The sequence below is a fragment of the Typha angustifolia genome, chromosome 8 (genome assembly GCF_048772165.1).
Source record: "Typha angustifolia cultivar Huaian chromosome 8, ASM4877216v1, whole genome shotgun sequence".
NCBI lineage: Eukaryota > Viridiplantae > Streptophyta > Magnoliopsida > Poales > Typhaceae > Typha > Typha angustifolia.
Genome location: NC_133246.1, coordinates 12697195 through 12722963, shown reverse-complemented (window position 1 = coordinate 12722963; position 25769 = coordinate 12697195). Strand labels below are relative to the sequence as shown.

Genomic DNA, 25769 nt, shown 5'->3' with positions numbered 1-25769 from the left:
AGGTTCTGAATTCTGAATCCCACCTTAAATGGGAAGAAGAGAAGGGAAGAGAGATTGGATCAATGAGTAGGGAATTGTGCGTCTGTGGATCTTGGATTCATAGGGCCCTCCTAAACTTGATGGCTGCCTGCTGGTTTTCGCTGCTTTGAGTGGTTGCTCTCTTCTCTCATATGTATATTGTTGAGTGTTGCTTGTCTTCTCTCTCTTAAATCTTTAGTTTTTTTAATAGATTATAAACTCAATAGAATAATTACAAGACAAAGAGTTTAGTCTTTCTCGATATATAAGTTATACAACTTGCTAAAAAAAATATGGTACAATGGCCCTAAATCATATGCATATAGTACTCCAATGAATAACTAGTTCCACAGACAACAAGTTCATATAGATTTGAATCTCGTTTGATTTTAGACATTTTGAAAATTTCATCCTTAACATATTTGAACGATTTTCAATATCCCAACATTTTGAAAATCTCAATTTGACAACAATCGAACTTCGTTTTCGTAGCTCTTTGTGCGGATCGATCGATCCAATCGAATACTTAGAGAGGAGGACATTTAAATGACATTTGTAGATAAGAAAAAGAAAAACCTCCCATGAACTTCTATTGCTACGAAACAACCCGTGATCTTCATAAAAATATGTGCCACTACTAAATAATTTTATTTAATTACAAATTATCAATTAAATAAACACTTACAAAAATAGTTTTTTTTTCAAAACAAATATAATTTAAGATAACAAGAATAATTAATTTTGGACGATATAAATTTAATAATTATAACTTACTCAAAAGTGTAAGGAGGTATCCTGATACAAAACAAAATTCAAATTTTCTTTCAAGATACAAAAGATAAAATATATTCTAACCGGAAAGTGTGTTTATTTTATAAATAATAATTTAAATTTTAGGTAAATTTAAAAAAATACTTTTCCTTTTAAATTTTACGAATCCAACTCCTCATTCTTGGTCGGATAGATTTGTTACAAGAACTGGCCTCTGTCTTTTTGTAACCCTAAAAGTTAATTTCTAATATAATTTTTTTTTCTAAATATATAAGGAGGTGATTACAAATAAATGAATAATACACCTAAAAAGGAGTAAATTTGCAAATATCCAAAACGTAGGTGGCGTATTGCGAAAAAAGAAATAGTCTAGCACTAGCAGAGAGAAACAAACGGGACATGGGGGGGGGGGGGGGGGGGGGGGGAGCTTTTATTATATTACGTCGGCCAACCTTTTTTTTTTTATCACGTGTTTAATTAACTTTAACATTTTAATATGAGTCTAGATAAAATTTAAAAAAAAAATAGCTGAGTAGAACAATAATTATCAAAATTAAAAATTAATCCGGTATGCCACTTATATACAAAATTAAAATATTAAAAAAATACTAAGCATGTGAAAAAAATTATAACGGTCCCGACATCATTTTATCTTTCTATACTAAAAAAGTGTATAAATATCAACTAGGCTTTTGAAAATCTATGATCCTTAGATTTTATTAGATAATAAGTTAAAATTGTTTATCTACTCTTAGACAGTATTGATTGGAGATTCTAAGAATAATTTTTATTCCACAGTGACAAAACACATCTTAGTTGATTTGGTGTTGCTATTCTTCCTACTAAAAACTACATGAGAAAAGATTGATCGATGGCTTAGGAAATAAGAGGGCGAGGCTTTTTTTAAGTTCAGTCTTAAGAATGGGAATTTTATAAAAGTAATTTAGTCTATATGAAAATAACTTATCAATCACGTTCTTAGCATGTGATTTTTAATTCATGGAAGGCTAATAAATAGATTTATTTATAGCTTTTCGAAAATTTAACTCCGAGACGCTACTATTGATTTTATAACTCACCTAGTCTATTATATAAATTTTAAAGTGTACTAAACTCGTAATAAAAACAAATAAAAATTGAGGAGGGCTAATTTGGTCAAAAAATCCTCATCTCTCTCAAGAAGCATGGTAGGAATAAGTGAGGTGGGGTCTATATTATTATATTCCAAAACCTGAGCCAGGCCTGTCCTTTGATTTGACAAGCCATCATGTACTTGTGAAAATAATTAAATGCAATTAAGAGGCATTCCCAGTGAGCTATTATTATTCACTTATTCAGGGTCTGTACAATAGTTCTTCAGCAAAGTAGCCCTCCTTATTTTTATTCCTTTTATTTTCCTTTTTACAGTGGAATATAATTCGAAATTTGAATATGAAACTAATTGTATTCTATACCATCAGCAAGTTCAATGATATAAGATGCTGATTCAATGACTTATATAATAATTTTAAGTTGTTAAGTATTAGAATTTTTTTTATATATATAAGCTAATCTTTTTATTCCATTTTATATTTAAAAGTCGATGAATTGGAAGATATATATCTCAAAGAAATCATTTAACTTTGTCATTCAAACTTTTAGGCAATCTATATTCATCAAGTCCTAAATCATGACTATTATACGATTAAATTAAAATTAAATATACCATCTAAATAAGAATATTGATGAGGGTGTTAAGGTGTGGAGACGAATCAGACTCATCTCAGTTGGTAATTCGAATAATCCTTCTTGACGTTTGAACGAAACCTAATGTACTATATTTTTGGATAAGTTTACTGTTCCAAGTGTTCGAACAGTCATCTAGACATTCAAATAATATGCTCAAATGGAGTACTTTGATTTCCAGATAGCTGTCGTTCTAGAATTGTTTGAGGGGGATTGCAACATTCTAAAGACGTTCAAATGCATCGAGAAATCCTAACGAGTTATTTTAGGTTTTCTTGAAAGACCTATATAAGGTTTGTATCGTATCTCTAAGGTGGTGTATTTGTGTAGAAATATCGTAAAAGACCTGGAGAGTTTGTAGAGAGAGAAAAGAGACGAAGAATACCAAGTTGTTAGCTTGGGTTGAAAGAGTTCTGCTAGTACTCATCACATCCACATTTATTATTGTTATTGATATGTACGTAGTACATTTTACTCATCTGGGGAATTTACAAGGACACTACAAAGTCTGCAGACGCCTTTGATCATGCCTTGAGTGAGTAGAACAAGCCCTGGCTCATTAATCTTTTATTAGATTTCTTTTGTTTTCAAGTAGTTAATAAAACAACGGCCCAATAAAACTTTGGCCCATACAAATCGCATTGACATACAATGCCACCATTATTTACAAAGCTTCCTTCGTTATAGTACTCTACAAAAGCCACAGCGTTACAAACCAAACATTATAACATTTGAAGTTTAATAACCCCATTCACATATTAACTTCTACCAGGGTTTACTTGAGAGAGACGATAGAGATTGGCTTAACAAAACCACTCTGAAGTATATATATATCCTATTAACCCCACATCCTATGTACGTAAAACTTTCATACTCGGATCCATCTCAAGCTACGTTGGCCCCACCAACTACTCCAACCCGGAGGAACCGGCACCATTTACGTAACTCTAATAGCTACAATTCAAACTCCCCTCATTTGAAGCAACCCCACCACCATAGCCAACTAATCTAATGGAGAACTCCACTTCCAATCCCATCACAACACAACCTTGAGCTGCACCACGGTGTTGGAGCTCGTAAACCGCTCCGACACGGTCCTCCTCACGACCGAGCTAATCTCCGGTGAGCCCTTCTCCGATGCCTCCGGTATAGCAGATAGACCACCCAAACTCGTACATGCACCATAGCCATACCCACCGATGTTGTGATCACTGATATAAGGTGGAAATGACTTGGCACGCTTAGGCTTTAAGCGTAACATCATGTGTAAGAGTCTGTGCAGTGCACTGGATAGTTTGGAGCGCTTCTTTGCGGCGTCGGAATAAGTCGGCAGAGACGGCTCGGATAAATGAGGCATGGATAGAGATCTCGTAGAGGCGATAGCGGAGTCGAGCTGGCTCTCGAAGGAGTCGAGCTCGAAGGAGTCGTAGAGAGAGCTACCGCAGTCCCATATAAGGGTGTTCTTTTGGATGGGATTGGAATCTTTCTGCATGCTGACTTATTCCTGCACAGATTAAGAATAGAGAAGAATAGAAAGGATGAGAGGAGAGGAAGAGAAGTATATGGGTGGGTGTAGTAGAAGAAGCTTTACAAGTGGACGGATGCGAGTTAAGACGCGTTTGTAATGGTAAAGAAGCATCACGACGATCGCACCACCACCGTTGAAATAGTGGCTACCTAGTGTAGAAAGGAAGGCGATAGGATGAGTTGAAATGGTGAATGTATTTATTAGGGTTACACCTACTTGTTTGGTGGTTGAGTGGATAAGTTTGTTAGTTGTTGGTTTTAGATCTAAAAATAATTGGAGGTTGTAACTACCTGAACATGTTGACTAATATTTTTTGTGATCATGAGGGTGTTGACCAGCTGTTCTGCATCCGGGTTACGTGCAAACAGAGTATTCCACTAGTTGCAGGAATCCAATCCAGCCACATCCCTAAAGGTGGATGTTTTGACCGCCAATTACCAAGTAATTGCAGGAAATTCCTGCACTAGGGACTGCAGAAAATCTGCACCCTGTTTCATACAATGTGTTGCTTGAGTTTAAGTAGCTAGCTATTTGCAAGTGGGTGAACAAGGATAAGTGGGAGCTATTCTTGCCGGGTTGGCTACGGTAAGATTTGGTGGAGCATATGTGCGCCACCCCTCGGGCTTAGAACTGGGAAGTTGTTGTTCACTTACCCAGGTGTGCAAATCTCAGGTCAGCATATCAGAGTAGATGAACACTGAGGGCCGGTGGAGCGTGTTAGCAAGAAACTAGGGGGTGGAAATGCAACTTTTTGTCCACAGTCAGGAGGCTAATATTGATAAAGTCCACCCTAGTCACTATCTCGATTTACTGGATGGGTTGTACATGACTCTCGGACATTGAGGCTATCTCCAAATTAGACAGGAATTTTCTATGGAGCTATGAGAAGGGCCGCCTCCACCTCCTAAGCTAGGACGTGGTCACCAGTGCTACTAAGGAGGGTGGTCTAGGAGTTCAAAGGCTAAAGGTGACTTGCACTACTCTCATGGGGAAGCTTGTTCTCAGGATACTCAATGGTAATGGAGCCCCGTGGGTGAGGATCCTAAGAAGCAAGTATGAGATTTTGGATCCCTGGTACACCAGCAGCTCGTGGATGTGGAAGACTCTTAGTAGAGCGACGGACTGCATGAAGTTGGGCTGCAGAAAATTGGTAAGAGATCGACGGCCAGACCATGCGTGCTGCTACTGAGCCATGGGTCTCCTCAATACCTTGGTGAATGCAGCCTAGAGAAATCCATTTGACCCTGCTTGATGGAACCCTACTGGTTGCGGACCTTACCTCTAGCAGCTAGTGGCAGACAGATAGGTTATTAAGCGCAGGGGGTTTTGTCCTGGCTTTTTGACGTTGCAGCACTCCTTTGGGAGATGCCACCACTTCTGATTAATGGATATAGTGGCCTCACCCAAAGGGAAGGCATGCAGCTAGCTCCATTTATGGGTTTCTTCTCCCCTCAAATGGGGACTCGTGAGATGGTTGGAGGGATCTTTGGAAGATCCATGTCATCCCTAGGGTTCCAATGTTATGTTAAACTAGCCTAAAGTCAAAAGTTGGATTCCAACCTCGGCATACCTTGCCAACCTTAACATGGGTATTTGAAGACTGTTGCAACCTATGTTGGCTTGGTAGTGAGATGGCTGCTCATCTCCTTTTCTTGTGCCATCTTAGCCGGGAGGTGTGGGTGCAGGTGGACACGACGCTGGGGTGCTCCATGGCGTTGGCCACCTCGGTGGACATGGGCTAGCTGGCAAAAACTTGGTAGTTGGCTAACCATAGGGATCTGTAGGTCAAGGAGGTGATTGCGGCAACCCTACAGGGAATTTGGAAACAATGAAATCGATTGGTGTTCAGTAGGGACTCTCTACCACCGAGGACGGTGGCTCGTCGGGCACTTCGTCTTGGTAGAGTGGAGAGCAGACCATCTCCTCAGCGTCATTCCATCCAAGTTGAGAAAATCTATGCACCTATGTATCTAAATCATAGACAATAATATTAACCTTTGCTTAAATAAATATAGGATAAATATTAAAAAGTATTTTAATATTTTTGGAAGTCTTAAAACTTGCATGTTATGCTGGTGTATTTGAACGGGCAAAACGTGTTATCTACTTTTGCGAACACCTGATTTTGCGTTTAAACACGATATGAATGGCTACATGGTGCATTCGAACGAGACTAGAGTGCGTTCGAACGTCCTGTTTAAACCACAGACTAGACAGTTGAATGCAGAGTGCTTGTTGTTACGTATTTAAGAAAAATTTCACACTTGTTCTACAATTCTAAAATCGTTTTAAATATTTAAACTTCAAAATTAATCTTCTAATTTCATATTCTTTATATTTTGTAACTTCTGCATATGTTCATACATAAAATCTAAAACACATTACATAAATAAAATTATATTTTAAAATATAATTTATCAAATATATTATTATAAATAAAACCTAACTCGGGTTGGACCAAGCTCAACTCTGATAGGGTGTGGATGTGGGACAACCGGCAAGGGGTTGCTAGAGTAGTTCTGCCGGCTAAGAATGGCAGCTAAATTGCCATTCCATGGGATCCAACACCAGGTGGCTCGGTGGTTCCGACCGAAGTGTAAGCTCATTGCATAGGCCTAAGGATGGCCTTGGCTAATGGTTGCACTAAGATAAAGGTGGAGCTTGAGTTTCTCTACTTGTCTAGATCTGTTGTAAAAAAACTGCATGCCCCTAGAGAATTAGGATGTTAGTTGGCGAGTGCTTTAGGCTTTTTTGGAGGGTTTTGTTGAGACTATTCCTATATGTATATCGAGAAGGGAACATGGTGGCGAATTGGGCTACCAACCAAGGAAAGTGTGCATCTGGTTTGCACTTGATGGGGTACAGTTAGCTAGTCTACCTAATTCAATAATTATTACTTTTAATGCGATATAAAAAAGTAAAAAGATATTAATAGACCAAAAAGCCCTCTGACTTTGATGATGGTGCTCATTTAACAAACTAAATATTAAAAATACTGCTCACCATGGTTTTGAGGATGCCGTTGGATTTACAGGCTTGTGTGGTTGTTTGGTTGTTAATATTTTTTTTAATTTTTTGAAGCTATCATATACTGTAAATTTAGAGTGCAGCCTTACGGCCTTTTAAGCCCACATAAGTCATTGTAAAGTGGGCTCTTTTAAAAAAATATTAAAAAAACTCTACCTTTACATTTTTACGGTGAGAGACAATATTGACTTACCCCTGAGATCCATTTGAATTCAAACTTAGATTTCTCTTTATTGGAGAGTGGATTTGGTTAGAGATAATCTAGAATAGTAGTATAATAATTATTTTTTATGTGTTATAAAATATAAACAAAATTATAAATAATAATTAGAAATTGACTCAAATACTCTTAATTTGACATTGAAATTTAGAATTTTTAGTAGTAAGAGAGAGAATTTTAAAATAATTCTAGTCAGATTAATAAAATTATAATTGGATTTACTAATGTAATAATTTTAGCGAATTTCTACTGTAGAGTATGAATAATTTGATGTTCTTTTTTTAATTAGAATAGCATCTGTAATCTAAATTAAAGAAAAAGATAATCATGAAAGTAACACAATTTGAAATATTAAGTCGGAGAACAAAAAAGTAGTGTTCATCGCGTCACCGAACAAACCGCGACGGAGAAGAGAGGGGTTCGAGGGGGATGCCGGACCAGCAGATGACCAAACCGGCGGCGAAGGAGCCGCCACCACCAAAACCATCTCCGCCGCCTTCGTCGTTTGCCTCGGCCGAGGCGGCGGCGAGGAATCGAGCCCACTACCCGAACCCACCTGATCTGGTAAACCCCGACGCGGCGACGCTTCGCGACCAATGGCGCTTCGCCATCCGGCAGTATAGCCGCTGGTACTCGCAAGCGTGGGGGACCGCCATCCTTGCCGGGGTCTCCTTCTTCGCCCTCGGGTGGCTCATCAAGGGCTCCAACCCACTCCCTTCTCGGTCGGAGCACCACGAGGAGAAGCCGCCTCACGCCGACGCCGCGGGAAACGAAAGGTAACAGCTCAAATCTTGATCGATTTCTTTAATTTTGCGTTTTATTGCTGTTTGCGTCAAAAGAAAAAAAATAGGGATCTTGGACGAATTGTTGCTGTTTGTGTCTCTAAAAGATGGAATCTTGGTTTGAGATTATTTCATTTGTGGTCATTTACTTGTAATTTTTGATTTATTGATATTCTTTTCTTTGGTCTTTAGAGGGTATTGTTAGAACATAACATGTTAGAATTACCTTTTAATTAAAATCCAGTGGAATTTTTGGAGCATAAAAGATTAAAACCACTCTCTATCAGCTGAAGCTTGTAGAGAAGATGGTGAGTTCACAATGGAAACCTTATTAAGGAGTGCAAGAACTGATAAATCTTGATTGAGAACTATTTTCGAGCATTAAATAGTGATGATGGAGCTCCAAGAAAGAGCTGGCCGAGGTATGGTCTTAATCTGAAGGGTGACAAAAGATAAGGAAGAACTGATCTGGAGAGTAGACTGATACTTTGCAGAGTGGCTAAATATTTCTCGTTTCCTACTAATTTGACATGCATAGTTATCAGAATCTGACCGGATATTAACATGGTCAGAGGTCTGGTCATTGGGTTATTAGTTTAACCAGTGGTTCACCCGGTCGGATTACTGATTTTTTAAAAATATTTAAATAATATATAGATAGTTCTATATAATTCTAAAAAAAAAAATCTATGGAAGTAGTATAATTGTATGTATATCCTTAAAATATATGATATCAAAGTTACTTTCAAATTAAGTCTAGAAAAGATAAAAATATTATTAACTAAGAGAAATACTTGAAAACTAAAATAAGGATATTTTTTCTTTTTTTACATTTAAATTATTCAAATTTTAATGAAAATTTATTCCAAAGAGTATTCATATAAAAAATAAGGATTTTAAAATATATATAGTTAAAAACTATGAATTTTGAGCAATATACCTATAAATATGAGCTTTAGAGGGACATAATGCAAATATCTACCTTTTTAAGGGTATATATGTAAAAAAACTAATTTTATAACACAACTATATTATAAACTAAATATTTTTAATTTTTAGGACTAGAATACCATTAGGATATTGAATAGAATAATTAAATATTAAGGATGATTGAGTAATTTTGTGAAAATACTTGACCCGGTTGATTCACCAAAAAACAGCTGGGTTGCACGGGTCACTGGTTCAACTGTCAGGTTTGTCTATTTTTAATTTTTAGGACTAGAATACCATTAGGATATGAAATAAAATAATTAAATATTAAGGATGATTGAGTAATTTTGTGAAAATACTTGATCCGACTGATTCACCAAAAAACAGCTGGGTTGCACGGGTCATTGGTTCAACCGCTAGGTTTGTTGGTTTTGCCCGGGTCGATTGCTTATTCGGTCTAATAACAAAACCGAACCATCCGACCACCCGGTCCCGTCCAGCTCGGTTCTGATAAAGATAATGGGTTATACTTACAATTATAGAGCCGTACATTAAAACAATTCTCAATTTGGCTTGAGAATATTACGATAAAAATGAGTACTAGTTGGAGCATCTTAGTTATGTTGAAAGCTGAGGTTTCCAGTTAGTTAGATTATATTACTAATATTTGTTTAAAATACTGGACTTTCAAAATAGTGTTATCTAGAACATAAGTAGTTTTCTTGTAACTTCATTTTAAGCTCTAGTACTACATGACCAATATACAATCTGCTTAAAGAACAATAGGGGATAGGCTTTTTACTACTTGTATCAATCTTCAGTTTCTATGGGAAATTATTGGTTAATCTCTGGCTAAGAGAGGTAGCGTAAGTCCCTCTTGGAACATTTGATACTTGAGTAGTTGAATTCTACAGACCTCCTTACGTTTTGGTGAATTGTGATTGTCCTGTCTACTCAAGGTGGATCATGTTGCTCATAAGCTAATCATTTTAGATGCAGTAAGCAGTAACAATAATGAGTGGATTTTTAAACAAGGTTTAAGTGCAGCAGTATATATTAGGTCCTAGCTTCCTAGGGGTACGAATCTGTGTATCTGACTGTAAAAGACACAAGGTATTCTATATTGCAACTGTGTACCATGTTTTAAAAATCGGTCGAAATTGATTCATTTCAGGCAAGACGGATCGATTTAACTAACTGGTTTCAGCCTGCTACAGTTGGTTTTAGTTGAATGGGAAAAACTTACCTGACAACAGTTTAATTGTTGTCAGGCTGAGTAATGGTTCTATCTTGTCCCATTTTTAACCCTTTTGACCTGATCATTAGCTCATCACCACCAAAATATTAAGTTTTGGGTAGTAAGATATTGTCAAAAATAAAAGATGTATTGTACAGGGCAACTCTCCCTCCCGATCCTAAGTTGTGAATAGCTAAAGGATAGTTACACTAAGATCTTCTGAACTATTCCTATTTCCATATGCGCCCCCTCATCTCTCTCACTCTCTAAAATAGAAACATGCACACAGTTTTCTGAACTATTTATATGAGCCCATTGTTTGCCCACAAATGTTTATCTTAGGCGAATTTCATGTGCCACATGATGGGTACCTAAGCAATTTATCCATTGACCTAATGTTTGTAGCAGGACATAAGCCAAATAAGTCTACAATATAGATATCTAGGTACTAAACATTCTAGTAACTTTCTGTGTTGGTTAAGTCCCTGTAAAAATGATAAATAAGTGAGCTACTATAACAGTTCAGTCATCTAAATATTTTTTATGCGTCATGTGATATCTTTGTTTTCCCATTTTTCTGGCACTCTAAAAGCATGTAGATGTTTTACATGTATGCAACACAACGGGCTCCATTTGGGAAGGGATCCAATTACTTTGTTTCAAAACCAGCACTTGGGAAACATCTTTGTGTGTTTATTAGCAATAGGGATCCATTAGGCTGTAATGAAATATAAGGTATATTTCATGGTAGAAATCAAAGTTCGAAAAATCAGAATCGGGATCGGGATCGGGATCGGCCTTCAAAAAAAATGATACGTATCGGCCATATTGGTTGCCTGGATCGGATCGGACTTTTTAATTACGTAAAATTCTAAATATTATTTAAAAATATAAAAAAAATTTAAAAATTTATTAAAAAGTTTACTAAAAATAAGAAAATAAAGAAAGAAAACTATGGTGCAATAAAAATTGGAAAGAAAAAGAGATTAGAAAGAGAGTGAGGGGAAGAAAATCAAACAAAAAAAAGAAAAACCATAGTATGGCGAAGAAGAAGAAGAAGAAGAAGAAGAAGAAGAAGAAGAAGAAAAAAGAAAAAAAGAAAAAGGAGAGAGTGGAATAAATAAAAAAAATTGAGAGAGAAATAAATTAGAAAATTATATACCAGAGTTCGCGAAGTTTGCCAAAGTTAAATTTCTCCGTAAGAGAAACAATGGTTATGTGGTAAGGAGAGAGAAAAAAAAAGAGTAAAAAAAAAAGAAAGTAAGAAAGGGTGAAAAGAATGAGTGAGTGAGAGAGAGTTCGGATCATGCTTGGATCGTTATCGAGTTCGGCCGATCCAGCGAAGCGTGGTAGAAATGTGCATAAATCTTCCAATTAGATTCCAAGATAACCGATTGCATCAATCATTGTGTCCTATACATATCGTATCATCTTCAAGATTTTCTGCAAGATTTTTACTATTGAATCATATTGACTATAGCACAATCTTTGGTGGTGATTTATATTGATTTTGCATATTTCTAGGTAAGTTAACATGAGAATGTGCTTTTGTGATAATCTACCATTTTACAAATTATAAACAAGGAAAATTTTTAATTCGCCCCACCTTTTTGCTTTATTTTTGTTTCGACCCCTCCTTGTTTTGCCTATCTAAATTCATCCTTGTATTTTTACATTTGTTATCTATTAAACCTCCTGCTGTTAGTTTTCGTCATGGAGACTAACTAGACTTCAAGTTAAACTAACCCACGATGCTCAAATTACTAGTATACCCTTAGATATTTATATCCATACCCATTAGTAAACCCAATCTGTTTACTAAAGTAAAAAAGAAGCTCTCAAGTCCTTCCCCATCCAGCTGTTCTCCTCTCAAAACCCCATATTTTTCCTAAACCCAATAAAAGCAGCAATCATCCCAAAACCCCATTTTTTCGTTTCATGAATGAGATAAAAGCCAAGGAAAAAACTAACTTTAGTAGAATACTAATGTAGAATCCACCTTTAAAAGAGAAATTTCAATTTTACAAGGCGGGGAAATGATCTTCTTCTTATTTTCCTTAAAGAGAGAAAATAGCATAGATGACCCATGGTATGGGTGAAAAATTAGGACCACTATATTAGGAAAGTATGAAGAGCATTTTTGACATTTTAGGAAGTTATATTTAAAAACAAAAAAATATTCAAAAATAGTATTTCGTCTTGTTCCATCGAGTTAAAGCTAACTTGGGGGCTTATCTAAAGACTTATAATAAAATGAATGATCGATTTAGATAGGCAAAAAAAGGAGGGCTCGAAACGGAAATAAGGCAAAAAGGAGAGAACAAATTAAAATTTTCCTTAGAAACAAATATTTTCTCTCTATTCCAATTTCGGCCTATATTTCTAGCCTCTTTGAAGGGCAAGAAACATGCTATCTTTGGACTTGCATCATTTTTGGAAGTTTCTCTTTGAAATTTCCAACTATCAAAAATTCATTAAGCATTTCTCAAAGCTAAAAGATAAAACCAGAAATAGAATGCTTATTGTGGAAGGGATTCTTATCTATGTATTTCCATCTCTCTTTATTAAATCAGCTAATTGTTCCAACTTTCTTTTGTTTTCTGCTGAGCTCATCCATTTATAATGTTTATTGCTTGCGTATCCTAGATAAATATTCCATAAGTATGATGATCTATATTAAGATTTTTTTTTTTCAATGGCCAATTTTTACCTTCATTTAATTCAACTGATATTAAATCAAAATACTGGTTGGTTTATTGGTAATCAAATGTGGTGTCTGCCTTACAAGGAAAAGAAATCATTTTTTATTTATTGATGGTCTCTGAATATAGGTAGATAAATTTTGATCAGTAAGCAGGAAATTCCAAAGAGACACTTTAGGAGATTCACATGTGACATATTATCTTTTGTTGCTATATAAGTTGTTAATAACAAGAAAATGACTTCTATGTTGCCATGTTTTTGTTATTTCTATCATGTTGTATAGAAATCCGTTCTGCATGCTTGAAAGTCTGAGTTCTTGGGTATGTTTGCATAAAGTTCATAACTTGGATTGAAATATTACTATCATCAATTTTGCACTTCCTTTAGATACTGAAAATACTTATTTTTCATATAGATAATCGGTAATCGGTGGTATGTCCACAAGCATATTTTACAAAGAGGAGTACTGTGACTGAAGTGGATCAGAGAGAAGTTGGAGGGACTCATGTGTTCTGCTGTAGAAAAATGTATATATTTGAGCAATCTAACACAACAGACTGCTTGGAAACATGACGTTTTTTTTTTCCCTGTTTCTTCCTTGCAATAAATTTTTTACATTTCCACAAATAAATATTTTTTTCTCCTTGCCAACTTGCAATAGGTGGTTCAAAATATGTAATGTATCACAAATATATCTTCTTTGTCACTCATAGCTTAGTGAGGAATCAATCACGGACTCAAAGACATCAATTTACTTTACTAAGAAGCATCACGTAAGAAGCCTCAGGATAAGAAGTGTTACAAAGAAACTATTAAGCCTATTGCAGAATCAAGACAGATTGGAAAAAAGAAGTTAAGCATCATTATCTAGGCTCCAATTCAGCAGCCACAAAAGACTATCTAATTCTAAATGTTACAAGAACCAGTCAGATGCCAAGGTGAGTTCAACAGGAACTGATTGAACTGCACAAGCTCATGACACATTGTTGGAAGTCATGCCGTTAGACATAGAAACTGTTTTGTTGTATTCCTCCATCTCCCTTTTGTAAGCTGCCATGCTCTGAGCAGCCTTGTCATTCCAGATTTGCTTCTCAGTGTCGCTTAATTCCTATGAAAAACAATATGAAATGTTATCAGGAATACAACAGAAGAAAAATCTTGTGAAGAGTGAACAAGGAAATGAACAGAACATTGTTAATACCTTCCATTTGACTGAGATAAGAGCATTTAGTGTGGAATTGCAAATGCCCGACCGCTCCTCTGCCAGTTGTTTTCTTGCTTCTTTGCTGAAATGTGATACAAGTAAAGACCACTTAGTTTTCATTCTTGCACAGAAGAACCCACTTGGAAACACCATCCAAATTTTACCTGAAGAGAAAGAAAGAAGAGGCTGGCTTCTTTGGTTTGTTTGGGTCCACGTTCTGTTCTTCCTTCTGCTTCTTCTTCTGGCGATTTTCTTTTGTTTTCTGATTCAGAAAAGCCATTAAATTTTGCATTAGAAATGGATTTAGAGAACCCACTAAGTAAATCAATGGATGCCCAAGTTTTCTTATGCACCTTAATTATGTTCTCTGTCTTCTCCTTCTTCTTAAGCAACTGAAGAGCTTCCTGCTTCATAACTTTCTTCTGTTCCTCCTCTTCCTTCTCCACGGTTGCAGCTTCCTAGATCAAATTTCAGCTTTACAGTTAAAATTTCAATCAAGTAAATAACTTTAATTCTAAAGAGACAGTTGACGAAATTCTTGCCTCAAGCTTCTTCTGCTTGTAAACTTCCATTTGTCTGGCATACTCTTCCTTCTGCTCCTTAGCAATCTGCAAGAAGGCATAACAAAACTTTAGCAAATAACCAAATGGCAGTGCTCCCTTGTACAACTTCAACAGGAAAGAGTAGTATCTTTACCTCTTCATAATGTGCTTTCTGTTCTTCTGTCATGTTCTTCCATTCCTCCCCTGCTATCTTAGCAATCTGTAAGGTAGAGGGAAACAGGAATTTAGTATATCAATATGTCTGTTAAGTTCTAGCAACAATGATTATTCTGGATTCTTTTACCTCAAGAATATTGTTGCTTTCTTTGAGCAAAGTTGTGCGGCGTTCTTTTGAGAACAGGAAGAAAGCAGACATAGGCTGCTTTGGCTTCAGAGGATCCTTCTCCTTCCTGAATATAAGAGTAAGAATTTGTATCATTTGTCTGAAGGGCATGAAGAATCCTAGAACTCGTAAAATTTTGGGAGAAAAAATTTACTTTGATTTCTTGTTCCCACTGTCAGCTTCCTGTTTGAACTGCAGATACTGTTCTAAGAGCTCCATTGCAGTCCTCTGCATCTGCTCTTCCTCGAGAAGCTTCATCGCCACATTCTCGCGCTTCTCCTGCCCAACGATCTGCAAGTAGGCTTCCTTCTCTTGCTGGTACTTCTCTTCGTAAGGCTTCCTCTCTTCAGCACTCAGGGTCTTCCACTTCGCCCCGAGGGCATTCGAGGTTTCTATGAAATCTGCATCTGGGTTCTCTTTTTTCATCTGAAACAAGAAAAAGCCCACATCAAGATTTGGACAACCCCTTGGCTTAAAGGCAAGAAAACCCACACAGTTTCTTCTCCATTTACCTCGTTCCACTGATCTTTGCACCAGAGTATGTACGCTGGAAGCGGCTTCTTCCTCTCATGGCCATTCTTGTTCTTGTTCTTCTTCGCCTTTCCTTCTTGCTCCTTCTCTCTTAGAGACATAAGAAGAGGAAGGCTCTGCAATCGCAAAGAAAAAGAAAGAAATAAGAATATAATATAAATTTACCCAAATATACGAAAAAGAAGACAATATAAGAGTAAAGAAAAATATACCACTGTGGGCTTAAACTCCTTTATCTTTTGCATCTTCTTGAGCTCCCCTTGAAGCCTTTCTTGTTCCTTCCCTCGGTTCTCGATTTCTTCCTCTTTCTCCTTGAGCATCTCATCCCTTTGCTTCAGGAGCTCCTCGGCGTTTGCCTTCTCGAGCTGCAGTTGCTCTAATCTCGCTTGCAAGTTGAGCAGCTCATCAGCGAAGGAGGTATCGGCGGCGGAAGCCGGAGCTTTGTTTTTAGAGACTACTCTCTTGGGTTTCTTAGGGGAAAGGATGGCTGCGAGGTCGCTCGCCTTCTCAGAGGAGACCTTCCCGGCCGAGATGTTCGTGTCGTTGTCGGAGACGGCATTGAGAGCCTTCCGCCCTCTTCCTTTCTTGGTCACTGCTGCCATGGCTGGTTGAGGGGAGAGATAGAGAACAAACAGGAGGGGTTTTATGTTTGTTGAAGAAGGTGAAGAGGTAAGTTTTATAAGGGGGGTGGGGAAGTTGGATGTCAACGGTAACATTTTTTCAAATTTCAAACGACCAAGAATTATAGAGCAAATTTAAGGATTGGGTTTGAGTTCCGTTAACCGTTGGGGAGGCGAGTGGTTTGGTGAGATGTACTCGCCTAGTACAGGGAAGAAAATTCTAACGAATGAATATATGCCAATTCAAAGTCTATGCCATAAAAAGAAAAAAAGAATCTTATTTGCCGGGTCTATCTAGTAAAAAAAAAGGTTAACAAGATATATGTAAAAATTGGTAATAATTTGAGGGGCTAAGTATAATTATCTTATTAATAAAAGAGCTGAAAATTAGCTCTACACTGAATAAATATATTTTTTGACTACTCTAAAAGCATAACATGTTGCCTCACAAGTCACAACCTAATAAGATTCGAACTCAAAAACTCTTCTTCTCTAATATATTAACTCACTAATTCCTCTAAAAATACAAGTTATCAGATACTTCATATTTTAAGTGAAAAATGAATTTGATAGGATTCTCAAATCTGATTTAATTTATATGCTAACAAATAAGTCTAGTGGTATAAATATTTCAAAATTCAGTGTTGTGGGATTAGATCTCAACTTGTGCACTTAAATTAATCTCATTTGAGATTTTAATTCAAAAATACTCATACGATATAGTTTGTTTTAACTAATTGAGTATCATTGAGGAATTGTCCCGAGTTAGGTACTTTAACAATCTAATCATAGTTGTCAGTTCACCCCAGCTCACGGTCTTCACCAAGGCTGCCCATTATCCCCCTTCCTATACGTTATCGGATCAAATCTCCTCTAAATCTTTCTATTTGAGGCCTAAAAGCTCAAACGCTACAGAGGCATTAAGCCGATCAGAGGAGGCCCGTTTTAATGCACATTCTATTTGATGACCTTCTCCTCTTCAACAAGGCCACTATAGTAGAGGCGGCTCATTTAAACGTCATTCTAGTCAATTACAATGAACTCCCAGGACAGAAATTAAACCTGAAAAAATCAGCCATCATATTTAGCAGGCATGCTTCCTCTCAAAGCAGAGTCGAGGTCACACAACTCTTCAAGGCTAGACCTTTAGCTCGAGGTGACAAGCATCTGCGTAGCCCGCTCTGGTCTCGGCGATCAAATTTCAAGCTCTTTCCATTGTTTTGGATAAGGCCGTAACCAAGCTTGCTAGTTGGAAATCTCAAATCATGTCCCAATCTAGAAGAATGATAATGCTTAAATCAATTCTAAGTTCTATACCAGTGTTCTTCATGGCGGCTACTACATTTCCTAAAGCTCTCTCAAGAAAAACTACTAAGTTCTGTTAAATTTCTGGTGTACGCATGGAAAAGGCTCTCATTCTTTCCATCTCAGACGGTGGGAGCTCCTATGTAAATACCTCCCGCGGCGGTTGGGGGTTCAGAAACTTAGAGATCGTAAACAAGAGCTTAATACTCAAACTTGGTTGGAGGCTATTAACAGAACCAAACAGCTTGTGGGTAATACTCCTCAAAGCAAAATATTTTCCAAACTACTCCTTTTGGGAAGCAAATACACCGAGTCGAGCATCCTAGACATGGCTGGCCATCCAAAGCATCAAAGACGAGCTTAGACACTTTTTGGGAGGTGGGCGAGGGAGACACTATACACCCCTGTTCGGATCCTTGGCTCCCTCTAGCCTGGTGCAAACTCCACCCTAACATCTCTCCAAGCCTCACGATTAAAGACCTTATAGTCAACCAAGAATGGAACCAAATTTTGATCACCTCTCTTTTAGACACTAAAGAAGTGGCCTAAATAATAAGAATCAACCCAGAGGTTGTTCACTTAGGTAGGAAAGATCGACTCATCTAGAAGCTGAGGGCTAATGGCATCTTCACTACTAAGTTAGCCTTCTGTTCCCTCTCCAAGGTAGCTAGTTAAGTTCTTCCTCTCTCGATCTCGATGGAGAGAAGCTTTGGAAGTTCATATGGGAATGCAACACCTCTCCTCTGTGTCAAAACTTTTATCTGGGAATGTGTTGTAGGTGCCCTCTCTATTAGAGTTGCGCTTCATCGTCGGCTGAAGGAGATAAACACTAACTACCCTTTATGTGGAGACGAACCGAAATCCATTGAACACGCACTCCTTTGCAACTTGGCCAGGGCAGTTTGGTTTAGCAATCGCCTGGGGTTAAGAATGGAGAACGAAGCACAAAGCTTAGAAAAGTGGCTACTGACCACTTGCTCAGCTCTTCCAAATCAAAATGATATCATCTATTAATTTTGCATACTTTGGAGCTTATGGAAAACTAGAAACAACCTCATATTCAAAGGTGAGAAGCCCTCCCCGAGGAAAGTTTTGCTATTGGCAGAGTCTCCAACAATATCATCTTAGCGCTCTCCTCGAACCCCCGGGACAATTTTGACTCCTCTTCACCCTGGGATAATTTTTTCGAAACCAATATTCAACCCAGGGACTTAGTGGGCTAGTCAGATGCAGCTTGGAGAGGCACTAGCGTTGGCGGTATTAAGCTTGCCATAGCAACATAACCCTTAGAGTACCGACCGGGCAAAGCTATCTTCCCAGAACACTGTAGCAGTGCTCTACATGGAGAATCTTTAGCTCTTTTGGAGTTAATAAAGGAGGTGAAGAGAATTGTCGGGGAAAAGAAATCTTGGCTTTTCTCGGACTGTCAGAGGTTGGTATGCATGGTTGGGGGAACGAGTAAAGTTGATGATGACCGGTCAGTTGCTTTCGTAATTAGAGAATGTCCATGCATTCTATCTGATACCCCTAGTCTAAAAGTTTGTTACACCGGCAGAAACAATAATTTTATTGCTAATCGACTAGCATCTTTCGGTTATGTCAAGAAAGTTTGTAAGGAGTGGGTTAATCACCTCCCTAAGTTTTATTGTTAACATTTTCTTTGATTAATTGAATAAGTCTGTTCAACCTCTCTCTCAAAAAAAAAAAAAAAAAAAAAACAATCCAACCGTAGGATCTTCCAAATCATAGAGAAATTGTAAAAGAAATTTTCGCTGAATATTTAATACCTGGACATAGTATAGGTCCTATGAAATGAATAATGTTGGGGGATTTGTACGTAAATACAAATATATCTGCAGTATTAACTATTTTCACAGGATGAAGTAAAGACCATATCTAATTTCTTGATGCAGTCATATAAATGTGTAACTTTGTATAGTTTGTATAAGCATATGCATAAATATTACGAAGATTGATGAAAAAAAAAAAAGGGACCCAAAATATATATATATTTCAGCCAACTTCATGGATTATTTTTAGGGCTTTTAGGACTTTATTTGAAAGAGTTATTTAAGGAGGTTCGTAGCCTAATCATAGGGAGTCATTTTGATTATTCTCGGAGAGATTTTTGATTTGATTATTGTTGGAGAGATTTTTGAAAATTAGGTTTAGACAGAACACGATGAATTAATTTTTATTCTGCGTATCTATATCAAATTCAAAAGAACTTTATTTCAAGAGTCACTGAGATAAAAGAAAACCTAAACAGTCACCTTATTTGATTATCCAAAATAAACGAGAAGTCAGGGACAAGATTGCGAAAAACAATGAAACATAGAATTGAGAAAACAAGACCTTATAAGACAATTAGTAAATCTACTTTAAAACTGCTACAATTTTACCTAAGGTTGGAGTGTTTTCACTTAAATTTTTTTGTATTTGTGATTGTCTCTCTACACTATACTTTACATTCTATTACTAATAGCATACCGTAAATCCTATCTTCTAGCACGTAACCAGAATTTTTCAAGATGGATATAAAAAGAATTGTCTAAAACTCCTTTGGCACGGCTTGCCCTGAGACCCTAACTTCGACTTATGATGAGCAAATGTGAGCTAGCCCTGCAACAAAACCGAGTTTTCAACCTCACCTTACATCCAGATTTAGCAAATTAAAGGTATCCCATTTGAGAATTGAATCAAATTCAAGCTATATTGACCATTCTAATACGCCACAGTGCCAAAAGTGGAGGTTATATTGACCAAATCTGTGCATTTCAAGAATACTTGAACCTTAGAAGAGGTATGTTAGAGAATCACTACCAGTTCAGTCTTCCTTCTTTAATTTCCTAACTGTAAGTTCTATGTGCTGTAGCTAATAAATCTTGGGCAATTCAACAAAGCAACATTATGAGATATTAGCAATCATTGCAGTTACATTGCAGTAAAGGAATTCTCCAGGGAATCAAATTCTTATAGATCAGAAAGGTTAACAACTCATACTAACATACTCACTTGGAGTAAACTCAGACGGACGGAACAAATGCGCACAATTTATAAACAAACCACTGCTTTTCGCCTCAAGTATACAACAAAAGCACTCCAAAAGATTTAAGCAGATGCAGAATAAGAAAACTTTAGCAGAAGCAAATGCAGACCATGAGAGAATATCGCCTTCCCTTGCCTGTAACAAACAGAGCTAGACTTCCCAGAAGAGCAGTAACAGCATGGGTGCAAAAAGTTTTCTTTGTGTCTCCACAACCTTCAGTGAAATGATAGATAAAAATAAGTGCAGTCACTTGGCACTATGCAATGACTCTTGGAACCCGCATGCCAAATCCATGTTTCATTCTCTCAACACTGTTTGAGGAGTTGATCATTAGAACATTTATATAAATGCTAAACCTATAAAAACAGCTCATTTAAATGAACAGTTGAGTAGAAAAATTAAGTTAAAACCATGTGAATATGCCAGTAGATCTACTAATCTACTGGTCCAGATCTTGCAGCCTTCCTGTCTTGACATGTAATAAATAGTTCATCGGACTAGAAAATTTTCATTAACATATCCAAACATCCTTAAGAACTAATTTATATGGTTGGAAAAGTGCTAATACTGATAACTACAATATTTGAATAACTAATTGTAAATTTAGTACGTGTGCTGGCATTGTGTCTTTCTTGTGTATAACTCGTTAATGTGTCTTACCGATCTCATTGATGGGCCAGTTTGATATGTTCACCAGATACTCAAGCGAAGCAAATCAGCAGACTATGCAACACATTGTAGCATAGAATTATTAATTCACAGCTTCTACTTGGTCCTAGTTAAAGTTAATTTATGAGATAACTGCTGCTAGGAGTGATTCATATGAGATTGGAATAGAAAAATACAAGTAAATGCAGCTACTTTAGTAGGAAGAACAGAACTACTGTTTCATCAAAAAAGAAAACAAAGTAGCATGCATAAAGAAATTGTGGCACTCACGTTGGTGCAAGCTTGCCAAGACTATCCAGTTCTTCTCCAGAAACCTCATCCCAAACTTTCCCAGAGATTTCAATTCTATATGATTGACCAGGAGTATCTGGGAGACCTCGACCAACAAGTAGATCAAGATCTTTCTGATGAAGCTCTCTTCCATTAACAAGAACACCAGTATTCCCACCAGAGCAATTCATGGGCATAGGATAATTCAACTCGTCAATAAATGGCTGCAAAATGGAGTTTCATCAGAAAGTATGATCATGCAATGGCACATATTTAACTAAATTAAGTGCACTCGCTCTTACTGGAATTATGCCAAGACAGTGGTGGCCCATAACACCCCAGAATCCAGCACGGTAATCATACCTAAATAAGACAACGGAGAAACATTAAACAAATATGCTCAAAAAAGGAATGCCACTTACTAATTCGTTCAGTAGATTACTGTGTACATCTAGATAGCAGCTAAATCAATGTCAAATGTGACTTGTGAGGACTCCGCAGTTCCTAAATTTTTTTTAACTAGATAGCAGCATGTCCTGCATTAGGCTTCTCTTTTGCAAATATTAAGTTGTTTTAGTAACCATTAGACCATTAGACAGTAATTAACCATAAACTCTAGTTGAAGTGTATGCATAAAAAAAATGAGGTGAAGAGTATGCAGCAGTAAAAAATAACTAACCAATATTCTCCAGGATAGATAGGCCCAGCTTGCTTTTCTGCCTTCTTAGCTACACGATCAGGAATAGAATAACCATTAACAAAAATTCTGGGTCTGCCATTTCCATTTGAATGGTTAAACCTGGGGAAATCTTTAAAGCTCTTTTTGATAAGGTTGCTGAGGAACGAATCGCCTCCCTTTGTTGTCCTAGGTTGATCTTCGTCCATCTCAAATGAATCTTGTGATAATCCAGGATCTGGGTACTCATCAGATGAGAAGTCCATCTCAGTTGCCACTGGTACATCTCTGACTGAGTTCTGCTTGAAATTTTCAGTCAACACGATCTTCTCTTGCTCAGACCGATTACTTCTGCTTCCTTTTCCAGAACCAATAGTCAGTTGGTCAGAGAGTGAGTATCCAAAGTGTTCACGAAGTGGTAAACTTGGGATACGGGAGATTACTTCAGATTCTGGAGGAATCTCTGAGGACCTGTAAACATCTTTCTGAGAATTCGCACTATCCAGGCTCTCTGCATGTCTGGACATGCTAGATGATGAAGAAAGGCCTTGCATTTTCTCTGTATCACTTAAATTTAATTGCTGCTCCTTTTCTAGCAGTTCATGATTACTGCTAGAAAAATTATAAGGTGGAAGCAGCTTCTCATCCATACTCAGCACATCATTATCCATGCTGCCATTGGAATTGTCATTTTTCCCTGTAGAACTATGTGAGATTGCTGCAGGTGCAGAGATGTCTAATCTACTTCCATCAAGTTTGACCAAGATTGCATGTGAGCATGACCCACAACGCATCTTAAATTGGTTGTTCTCCAGCAAGGAAGATTTTTCTGGTAGCTGCAACAATTCAGAACAATTATAGCATATAGTAAAAGGAGCTGCATTAGCAATTGGCTGACAAGTACGCCCCATTGTCTTGCTGAACATGGTCCTTTGGTGATCCTGGGGGAAAGTAGCATTTGTCTTTTTTGGAATATATCCTTGTGGACCAAAGATTGAGGGACCATTCATGGGGTACATCTGATGATTGTTCATAAGACACGGAGCCCTTCGATGATTGAAAACTGTTGATGCACTTTGCACAGGCATGGAGAATTCTCTATGATAGCAATACAAACATGAACAGGCAGGCTGATGGTAGAAACCTTCATGATGATAAGATACGAGAGGATCAGGATCAAGATGTCCATAAAAGTAGTTGTTCAATTGCCTCTGTGCATGAGTAGGAGGATGAAGGGGGACTGCTCTCCCATGTGTAAATAGTTCCCCATATCCAGGAATCTCATGTTGTGCAGGCATGGAAGGATAAAAGTTCGGCAGGCTTGCACTATGTCCATTAAATGGTGTTGGAGATCGCTGCGAAGTATTTCTGTTCAAGAACGACGACCCCTGTGGCAACCAATTAACTCGATCACGAGGGCTGTGGGAACTCGAAGGGGTTGTCACTCCATTCGCCGGAACACTTGCATTTGGTTTGTCCCTGACCTCACAGGATCGCTGTACCTGATCCCGCAACTCATCGAGCATTCTCAGAAGCTCTGCTCGGTCTTGTTCAAGATGCCCAACTCTGGTCGGCCCATCCATATTTCTCTTGTCATCATGCTCCCCGACGGCATGTTTATATCTTGAATTCAGATGGAAGTCAGATGGGCCCTCATCAGGGTTGGAAAAATGTCGAATGTCTTCATTTGTTCTGTTTTGCACATCAATGGGTGATCTTGTTTCCCCTTTCTCTTCTCCAGCATTCATCTTCCCCAAATCATTGAAATTGTTGCTGGCGTTACTAATGGGCGCTTTTGAGACACGCCTATATTTAGCCTCCCTCCTCTCAATACAATTTTCTCGGAAAAGATCGTCAAGCTTTGAGGAGCTGGGCTGCTTCAGAACAGCAACGTCTTCACTTTCGGGGACAGAATTATTAAGGGAAATTGCAGCTATATCTGGAAGAGATCTCTCTTCTCTCCTATGTTCGACTCTATCAACTTCCGGATTAGTTCCCTTGTTTGCCTCGGAAATCACTCCCTTCTTCTCAGAGCCATTCTCCAAAACCTCGAGGTATTTTACATTTTCTCCATCGGATTTCTCCGGCGAAGCCTCAGCCTCGGAGACTAGAGTTTCCTTTCTTGCTGAAAAATTGCCGAGAAATTACCTTAGTTCCTACTGCCTAATTAATTAATGAAAGAAGAAAGCTCGACAAAATTGATTGTTTTCTCAACTGACATCTAACATTTGTCGTTTAAGTACCTAAATAGGACTCAGAATAGTAGGATTAAGGAAGAACAACATGAATCATGGAAAAAAAAAAAGCTTTCTTTATTTCAAATGGCGCCGCAAAAATTGTTAGAAACGAATGGTACATCAAAAAAGATCGATTTTTCCAAATGAAAACCAAAATCTAGGACCAAATCACCAAAAACTCGCAAAAGAACGAAATCATAAACAGTAGAATCAAAGAAACACAACGATAGTTAGGAAAAAGCTTCCTTGTTCAAATTGAGCCGCTAAAATCTCTAGAAAAGTAGAACAAAATCCAAAAATTCCTGCTCCAAATAACCAGAACAAAAAAAAAGAAACAAAGATCAAGAAGCACGCACTTGGGTTGCCTTGAAGAGTAGCGCCACAGCCTCCACAAAGATAAACCGAGAAATTGGGCAGCTCGGGGAGAAGCTTCTCACACTTGGGGCACCTCACTACTCTAATCTTCGCCTTTCCTCCCTCATCCGCCATCGTTTCCAGAAGAGAACCCCACTAATCCTTTTAACGAGTGACGATCAAACCACCCTTAAAATTCTTGTCCTCTACCACTCCTGTGTACTACTGACTGCCCTTGTCACTTCAAGAGGAACCGATGCGAACAAATTCTCGCATTTCCTTCTCCCTCTTTATTCTGTCACGCACCCGGCATTAGAGGAGAGAGACGGTACGGAAAAGGAGGCAGAAGAGAGAGAAAGAGGGAGAAATGGGAGGGAGGAAGAGAGAGAGAGAGAAAAGGCGGGCTGTTGACAGACGTTGGGGGTAATCATAAGAGCTAAAGAGACGGGGTTTCTGCGCAGCAACTGAGGCGTTTTTATCCTTAAGAGTAGTTTTACTCGGCGACTAAATCGGGGAATAGGGTCCCGTACTAGAGAGGCAAAAGTTAATCACCCGATTAAATCGACGAGATTATCTTACTTACAGGTTTTAAAGAGTTAAACCGATTGTATTCTATAATTTATTACTTCAATTTTTTTTAAATAAAATGTATCACTCGATAATCCGTATATAATAATCTGTTTAATAACTTAAATTCATATTTAAAATTTCTGACTCATTTAATAAATAAATCGTGTTTAATCTTTCTTTTTAAAAAAAAATAAAAATAAAAAGAGAGAAGAAATGAGCTGGATGTGCTACTACTGCTCGCCAGCCCAACGGGCAAGGCGGAGTGCTCGCGAGTTAGTCGGCGATCTCTTCTGCTCCTTATCTTTTTCTTTTGTCGCATTTAATCCAATATTCCCGTAGTCTCGCTTTTGCCCTCCCCGTCCAAAAAGCAAAGGGGAGAGAGACCAAAACAAAAGCGCGGTTTCTTGCGAATCGCAGCATCCCACCTACGACGATTCGGCGGGATAACCCCCCTAATT

At 37.7% G+C, this 25769-nt stretch overlaps 4 protein-coding genes across 4 annotated transcripts; 1 reads left to right on the top strand and 3 right to left on the bottom strand.

Annotated features, from left to right (window-relative positions):
* Positions 1–3195: 3195 nt before the first annotated feature.
* LOC140765417 (uncharacterized) lies at positions 3196–4369 on the bottom strand. Its single transcript, XM_073104494.1, has 2 exons — positions 4106–4369; positions 3196–4018 (listed from the first exon to the last, which is right to left on the bottom strand). The coding sequence occupies exon 2, from the start codon at positions 4004–4006 to the stop codon at positions 3551–3553; it is 456 nt and encodes a 151-aa protein (XP_072960595.1). The 5' UTR covers positions 4007–4018; positions 4106–4369; the 3' UTR covers positions 3196–3550.
* A 3281-nt stretch (positions 4370–7650) lies between these two features.
* LOC140766192 (uncharacterized) lies at positions 7651–13522 on the top strand. Its single transcript, XM_073105653.1, has 2 exons — positions 7651–8065; positions 13357–13522. The coding sequence occupies exons 1-2, from the start codon at positions 7719–7721 to the stop codon at positions 13358–13360; spliced, it is 351 nt and encodes a 116-aa protein (XP_072961754.1). The 5' UTR covers positions 7651–7718; the 3' UTR covers positions 13361–13522.
* Positions 13523–13709: 187 nt separating this feature from the next.
* On the bottom strand, positions 13710–16194 carry LOC140766190 (high mobility group B protein 6-like). Its single transcript, XM_073105652.1, has 10 exons — positions 15774–16194; positions 15543–15677; positions 15185–15456; positions 14992–15097; positions 14842–14907; positions 14688–14753; positions 14499–14603; positions 14310–14407; positions 14143–14227; positions 13710–14049 (listed from the first exon to the last, which is right to left on the bottom strand). The coding sequence occupies exons 1-10, from the start codon at positions 16161–16163 to the stop codon at positions 13915–13917; spliced, it is 1458 nt and encodes a 485-aa protein (XP_072961753.1). The 5' UTR covers positions 16164–16194; the 3' UTR covers positions 13710–13914.
* A 4217-nt stretch (positions 16195–20411) lies between these two features.
* Positions 20412–25169, bottom strand: LOC140764186 (uncharacterized). The gene is made up of 5 exons (XM_073102608.1): positions 24744–25169; positions 22154–24275; positions 21777–21837; positions 21475–21698; positions 20412–20846 (listed from the first exon to the last, which is right to left on the bottom strand). The coding sequence occupies exons 1-5, from the start codon at positions 24874–24876 to the stop codon at positions 20792–20794; spliced, it is 2595 nt and encodes an 864-aa protein (XP_072958709.1). The 5' UTR covers positions 24877–25169; the 3' UTR covers positions 20412–20791.
* Between the last annotated feature and the right edge of the window lie 600 nt (positions 25170–25769).